This window comes from Pollachius pollachius, assembly GCF_949987615.1.
Source record: "Pollachius pollachius genome assembly, chromosome: 3".
In the NCBI taxonomy this organism is placed as follows: Eukaryota; Metazoa; Chordata; class Actinopteri; order Gadiformes; family Gadidae; genus Pollachius; species Pollachius pollachius.
This window is the reverse complement of record NC_136936.1, coordinates 50,176,772-50,184,271: the sequence shown is the minus strand read 5'-3', so window position 1 is coordinate 50,184,271 and position 7,500 is coordinate 50,176,772. Positions and strand designations below refer to the sequence as shown.

Sequence of the window (7,500 nt, the reverse complement as noted above, 5' to 3'; positions counted from 1 at the left end):
TAATAGACTAGATCTAAAGTCCCACCTAATAGCCCAGGAATAAAGTAAACACAATGTTGTTGTGACGTTTATTCACTGAGGGCCCCTGATTAAAGATGGAGGGCCCTGGCTGTGCTGGAGGAGCTAGGGAGGGAGAGGCAAGGAGATTAATCTTCCTGAAGAACTGAACAGTAAACAAATGAATCAAAGAGCCGGGGTTGGAACAGTTCTGCTGCTGGAACAAACTGCGCAGGCCTCGACTCTAACTCAACGCAGAGGGCCCCAGTCGGGTGGATGTGGTTTTCTTTGGGCTCCCAGCGGGAACACGATGTCAGGAGATCGAAGATACGGATTTGTTTCACAAACGAAGAGTTATACTGAAACTGAGCTGCACTCCCCAAAAAACACACTAAGACGGAAGCATGTCCAGGAACAATATTGTCAGTAGATTTATGACGTTGGCTTTGAAAAATATTAATTGTATGTGTACTTTTTACATGAAAAAATTGAAATGCAAAGATAAATACCGTGTGAATCATGGTTGAATCCGATCATAAGAAGGCCAAATGAAAAGAGCAACGATCATGGAAACGGCGCATCTGCTTCTGATTAAACTAAGTGATACCAAGGAGAGGTTGATGAACGACACAAACAAATACAAACTTGTGTTTGAGCTTGTAAAACTGTTCCCTGATGCATCACCACCACAAACCCTGTGCAGTATATTACCACGACTATGTCTGCAGCGGGCCGGATGTAGTCATTCTTGTATTTGCATTTATAAAGCCATATTTATAGCAAATTATTCAATGTCTTGCTAAACCCCTTGCTAACCGCAGCACAACATCATTGTTTCTTCTCTTATTGTGTAAATTACCGGTAGCACAATAAGATGATAAGCCCTCCTCAGAACGGGAGAAACGCGTGAGATTCTGCTTTGTGATGCTAATAAGATGCTGCACTCCAACCACTATCTCCACCGGATCTCATTTTTCATCTGTTGTGTGTAATGGATGACTCACTCACGATCAACAAGAAAGACTTCCCTTCAGACACGTGTTGCATCTGCGTCTGTTTAAATGCGCTGCGGCCTTGAAGGTAAATGAGGGTATCACGGACGCACACCATGGATGTTCAATTATCAAGATGTAAGCACGGTTGGAAACTGCTCAGTCAGGGCACGACATGTGTCCAACCGAGGCATGAACACGTAAACAACAAATGACCGATGCCCCGATAAATCGGAACTGTAAACTATATTTTTTAATAAAAAAAATACGTTGTATAGAGCAATATCAGACAAACGTTATGATGTCTTTGGAAACGATACACAAACAGCTCAAAGTCACAATGTTACATTTTTTATACAATACAACCTTTCCTAGAGACTCAGAGTAAAGTGTGACACAAGAATACAGCAAACCGTTCAGAAACGTGGACTTCTACTCGCGTAGACACAATCAGTAGCATCGCAGTCCCCCCTCTCCCCAGTGAGTCCCCTGTCCTCCCAGTCCCCCCAGTGGGTCCCAGTGAGTCCGCCGTCCCCCCAGTGGGTCCCAGTGAGGCCGCTGTCGCCCAAGTGGGTCCCAGTAAGTCCCAGTGAGTCCGCCGTCCCCCCAGTGGGTCCCAGTGGGTCCCAGTGAGTCCCAGTGAGTCCGCCGTCCCCCCAGTGGGTCCCAGTGGGTCCCAGTGAGTCCCAGTGAGTCCGCCGTCCCCCCAGCGGCTCCCAGTGGGTCCCAGTGAGTCCCAGTGAGTCCGCCGTCCCCCCAGTGGGTCCCAGTGGGTCCCAGTGAGTCCCAGTGAGTCCGCCGTCCCCCCAGTGGGTCCCAGTGGGTCCCAGTGAGTCCCAGTGAGTCCGCCGTCCCCCCAGTGGCTCCCAGTGGGTCCCAGTGAGTCCCCTGTCCCCCCAGTGGCTCCCAGTGGGTCCCAGTGGGTCCCAGTGGGTCCCAGTAAGTCCCCTGTCCCCCCAGTGGGTCCCAGTGGGTCCCAGTGGCTCCCAGTGGGTCCCAGTGGGTCCCAGTGGGTCCCAGTGGGTCCCAGTGAGTCCCAGTGAGTCCCCTGTCCCCCCAGTGGGTCCCAGTGAGTCCCCTGTCCCCCCAGTGGGTCCCAGTGGGTCCCAGTGGGTCCCAGTGGGTCCCAGTGAGTCCCAGTGAGTCCCCTGTCCCCCCAGTGGCTCCCAGTGCCCCGGGGTGGCGGCGGGGTCACACCAGGCTCTCTGGCAGGTCGTCCACAGCAGCGCTGGCCACACAGAAGAGCTGCCTTACGCTCCAGCGCTCCGCTCGGCCCTCAGGGGCCACGGGCCCCGCACCGGCCCCAACGCCGGCCCCGGGGTTGAGCGGAGACTTGGGGGGGAGGTCAGAGGTCGACAGCGAGGGGGCGGAGCTAGACACTGGGCTGTGTCCGAGTGACCCCGAGCGCCAAAGCGAGTCCTTGAGGGGAGATGTCAGCCGGCGGCCGGCGCTCGTGTCCGTCGCCGTCGCCGCCACGTCCTCTGAGCTCGAGGCTCCCGATTGGCTGAGCAGTCTGTGATGCGCCGGCGTCACGGCCGGCCTCCGCCCGAGGCGCTCGCCGCTGCTGCGGCCCGTCAGAGGGGGGTGTGGCCTGTGGGCCGCCACGTCCACCGCGCTCTGTGTCCGCCGGACCGACGCCCACGGCCCGTCGCCCAGGCAACGGTGGAGGACCTCCGAAGAGCTGCCGGACCCACAGTCAGACACGTCGCCATGGGAACCTGAGAGGAGAGGACCAATCAGAGGCCAGGTCAGCCTCACGCATCTTTTAACAACAGCAACAACAATAACATCATAAGCCGCTCTGGTTCCTGAGAAGGAAACTATGGCTCCTCGCTCAACAGAAGCGAGAGCGGTTCCCCTGGGCCGAGGTGATGGAGAGCAGGTTCCTTTGAGCTTCTCAACATCAGAACATAATAAGTACACCAACGGGTCCCGTTGGTGTACGAGAGCACTGCGAGGGAACAAGGCAGGACGGTGAAGGTGAGGTCAGGAGAAGGGGACCACGTTCCCGTCTCCAAGGTTGAATAAAGACGCTTTTGGAGCTCAATGAAAGAACGGCCTCTCCTTTGTCAGTGGAGCTCGGTTTTGTCATCACTTGTGCACACCTCCAGCACAGGAAGGCATCGGGAAATTGAACCCCTGGATCTGGGGGTGAATATCGGTGTGCAGGCCTTAATAGGAGCCGGTCATGCACCAATCAGAAGGAGAGGAAGGGGGAGCGTACCTTCTCTTGTGGGGGGCGGAGCCCAACTGCTGTCCTCGGGGGCGTTTGGGGTGAGGCAGCGGCGGTCGGCGTCCGACGGCGGAGACGCGCTGCCGCGGCACACCGGGTGGTCCGACAGCACCGGGGAGCTGTTGTCGTAGGGGGACACCTCGCCGCTGGAGTCCTGGTCCCGCTGGGACCCGCAGGACCAGTGCGCCTCGCCCGGGTCAGAGTCCGAGTCCGGCGGTGGCCGGAGGAGACCGGAGCTCCTGTTGGAACGCCGGGAGGGGGTCAGGGCGATCAGAGGACTGGAGGGCTGCGTCTCCCCAGGGGGCCGGGACTCCTCAGGGGGTTCGGGGGGGGGGGGGGGGGCCGGGAGGACAGAACCAAACTCACGAGTACTGGGAGTCCTTGCGCCGCAGGAGGGGCTCCACCACGTCGCAGTCCGTCTCCAGGATGCTGGTCAGCACCTCGTTCTGCAGGTCACATGGTACCTGGGGGGGGGCACACCGTACGTCAACACCGGGGGGGCACACCGAACGTCAACACCGGGGGGGCACACCGAACGTCAACACCGGGGGGGCACACCGAACGTCAACAGCGGCTGGAGCCTCGTGGGCGTGGGGCGACGCCCTCCTCACGGCCTTCGTTAAGGACTTAAGTTCAACTTAACGTCGGCGGATCAGTGGGGAATAACGCAGCAGATACAACCCGGTGAACTTTAAACAAATTCAAATCGTTCAGATCAAAGTTAATATTTCGCTTTGATGAGTTATTGTCTTGGTATTAATTGACTTGATTGGAATTAAATAGGCCATTAATTCAAATGTGCAGCGTAATGATGCGTCGGCGAGTTCATTGACCAAACAATTATTTTTATTTTGCTCCGTTACCACGCTGGCCCCAGTTGGCCGCTGATGTTGTGGGCAGTCGAGGTTGAACACGACATCAAACGACCCTTTTTAGCTCATTATTTGGTTTTGTTGGTTTTATTGTTGTCGTTTTTTAAGTTTGTCTGGTATTATGTATTATGCACGCTGTGCAGACGCCATGTTCCACGTTTACGAGCTGCTTTCTAATTGGCTGTCTAGTGGAGGTCGGTGGGCCTGTCTCTGGCTGTTGTCGGGCAGAAGATTCGCAAAAATGAAAGGAGGGATTTGAGGTGACTCCAGTTAAGGTGACTCCCCCCGCCCTTCATCTATGCTCTCATACCCATGAATCCATCGGGCCTCTTCCAACGTGCTCCAGCAGAGGGGGTTCATCGCTGTGCTTCCTGCCCCCCCCCCAGAGAGACTGAGCCTGGCTTAAATCGAAGACAATTTCCAGAAGATATGGATCTGCCCTGACCGGCCCTGACCGGGGCAGCCGGGGCAGCCGACCGGAAGACGGCGATAACTCTAATGTCGGTTACCTCTCTGCGGATAAACAGGGGAGGAACGCTCGCTGCTAAACCACAACAAGAACGTCCTACGGTTTACGAGCTATTTACGTTGACATCGCTTCAGTTTTATGAGCGACCATGTCTATGATTCGTCCTTCTCGAAAAGGGATGAAGATAGTGTTTATGTTTCATTAGAGGCTGGCCTCCCTCCCTCCCTCCCTCCCTCCCTCCCTCTCTCTCTCTCTCCCTCCCTCTCTCCCTTTCCCCTCCCTCCCTCCCTCTCTCCTTCTCTCCCTCCCTCCCTCCCTCCCTCCCTCTCTCTCTCTCTCCCTCCCTCCCTTTCCCCTCCCTCCCTCCCTCTCTCCTTCTCTCCCTCCCTCCCTCCCTCCCTCCCTCTCTCTCCCTCCCTCCCTCCCTCCCTCCCTCTCTCTCTCCATGCCTCTCTCCCTCCCTCTCTCTCTCCCTCCCTCCCTCCCTTTCCCCTCCCTCCCTCCCTCCCTCCCTTTCCCCTCCCTCCCTCCTTCTCCCCTCCCTCCCTCTCTCCCTCCCTCCCTCCATTTCCCCTCCCTCCCTCCCTTTCTCCTTCTCTCCCTCCCTCCTTCTCCCTCCCTCTCCCCTCCCTCCCTCTCCCTCTCTCCCTCCCTCTCTCCTTGTCTCCCTCCCTCCCTCTCCCCTCCCTCCCTCCTTCTCACCTCCTGGGACACCTTCAGGAGACTGGCTACCTCCGAACAGAGGGCTGAGCCTCCAGAGCTGTTGTTTGTCTAAGGCTCAACATTTTCAGTTTCAACTCCAAACGTTTGAACTTTCAAGATTAAACCGATAAAATACGAAAACAGGCAACACTTTATAACAACGTCCAGTCAGTAAAAGATAAGCCTTTAGTTAATTATTCACCCATCAATAAGAAAACATTCATTCATAAGCCTTTAGTCAATGAGGTACTAAACACTAAAAAAACAAGATGAAGATGAATATTAAATGCATTTTCCCACCAGGTATGATGTGGATCAGCCATTACAAGCCATGTGAGGATCTACCCTCGAGTGACATCACAAGTGGGAGTCTCCACCCACATCTCCACCCCTTGAGCCTACCAGTTGGTTCAGTCTGCTGCATAGACGAGTAGACTGAGCACAGGAATCATCTACATGTAGATTCATGTTTTGTTCTTGATGAACATCAGTTACTTATGACAACATTATTACTAAGTATTACCAAAAATGGAAACATAACTGAAAAATAAAAGTGTGTCACTAAATCTCACCATGAAGAGGGTCTGGTAGTTGGTGATCATGCTCAGCACCACTGCGATGATGGCCATGCGGTCTTTCGCCCGAGCCAAGCTCTGCACCTCGAACTCTTTGTCTGAGTTTTTCTGCATATGCAGCAGGTTGGGGCCAAAGATGGTGGCCAGATTGCGGGCGGTCATCTTGTTGCCTGTGATCTGGAGGAATGTAAATACACAAGAGTACAGGGCGTGCGGTCAAAACACTCTCACGGTACTCCAGTTGGGGACACGGTTTGGTGAGCGGTTTTAGGACAACAGCCAACTCGCTGCTAAAGTTAAGAGGAGGTAGGCAAAGAAACCGAAAGGATAGGCATGCTTCAAAAGAGCAGCATCATAAACAACATGATTCAACGTCCATCTGAACGCTATGCGCTCATTCTGGGATCACAGAAACAGATTGATAACTATCCCCTTACACACATTTCGGTCGAATATTTAACATAGTGCCGATAGTAAAACACGTTTCACTATATTTCTCTGAATGCCAGCCAAGCATTATCAAGCAAATCGCAGACAGATAACCCTGAAGAATTATGAGCGGCCTGAATGCTCCACACTTTGAGACCTGCAGGTCTGTCCCACACATCAAGAAGAATCAACAATTAATCATGGTGGATCCATTTATATTTTCATTTAAATGTAGGGCGTTTAGCAGACATTTTTATCCAAAGAGACTTACAATAAGTACATTTGCCAGAAGAAAGAGAAACAACAATATCTTGCCGTCAGTACTGTAAGGATTTTCATAGAACCAAGTGCCAAGCACTAACAATCACTAGGTTGACCCATCCCCGGATACAACCAAGCCTAATCACCAGCATAATCCCTTTAATAACCACCGTGATATCATCCCTTCACGCCCCAGGCACTGGGCCAACTGGTTCTATACCCGTGGGAACCCAGTCCTCGCCCTCCCTTGACCGGCTGCAGTCCCTAATCCCAGCGGCTCCGCCGTTAAAGAAGAGGTATCGCATCGTTTTCCCGGGAGCGGCGGACCAGCGCGAACCTCACCTCGGCGCCGTCGGCGGCGAGCCGGTCATCGGCGTGGGACGCCACGGTGGACAGGAATTGCAGAAGATGCTGCAGTGTGTCACTGTTACAGGGAGGAAGCAGGAATATCAAGAGCTGGAGGACTGGGAGTGAATTATCCAGGACTGCAGAGAGAAAGGCCCACGGGCAAGGAGTAGTTAGGGTCAGAGGTCAACACACGGGAATGAATGAATGAATGAATGAATGAATGAATGAATGCCTTTTATTGTCACTATACACAGTACAATGAGATTAAAGCATCTCCTTCCCAGCGCATACACACGAAGATAAAAATACAAATCTAATGCATGGGGGAGGAAGATGATGATGATGGGTGGGGAGTGCGTTCTGCTCACACATTGAGTTGATGAAGGCGGCGTAGAGCTCCCGGGTCAGCAGCGGGTGCGGAAGGTCGCGGAGGAACTCTTTGAGCAGCGCAGCCACCTCGTGGACGTTCTGCTCCTCGTCCAGCGGGACGTCCAGCCCCTGATCGAACTCCTCACGGAGCTGGGGGAGGAGAACAGAGCGGTGAGGGGGGAGGAGAACGGAGCGGTGAGTGGGGAATAGAATGGAGCGGTGAGTGGGGCTTGTTCTCGTCTCGGCGCGGAAC

The 7,500-nt window shown here is 54.1% G+C and overlaps 1 protein-coding gene across 1 annotated transcript in view; it reads right to left on the bottom strand.

Moving 5' to 3' along the window:
- Positions 1-1,228: 1,228 nt before the first annotated feature.
- The window catches only part of LOC307073905 (uncharacterized protein), a gene marked incomplete at its 5' end in the record, with an annotated part of 15,267 nt that continues 8,995 nt past the window's right edge, over positions 1,229-7,500 (bottom strand). The window contains 6 exons of the mRNA XM_079733860.1: positions 1,229-2,707; positions 3,214-3,461; positions 3,589-3,686; positions 5,838-6,017; positions 6,873-7,015; positions 7,247-7,397. Coding sequence (XP_079589986.1) covers positions 2,181-2,707; positions 3,214-3,461; positions 3,589-3,686; positions 5,838-6,017; positions 6,873-7,015; positions 7,247-7,397 — 1,347 coding nt within the window. The 3' untranslated portion in view covers positions 1,229-2,180. The remainder of the gene's footprint in view (positions 2,708-3,213; positions 3,462-3,588; positions 3,687-5,837; positions 6,018-6,872; positions 7,016-7,246; positions 7,398-7,500) is intronic.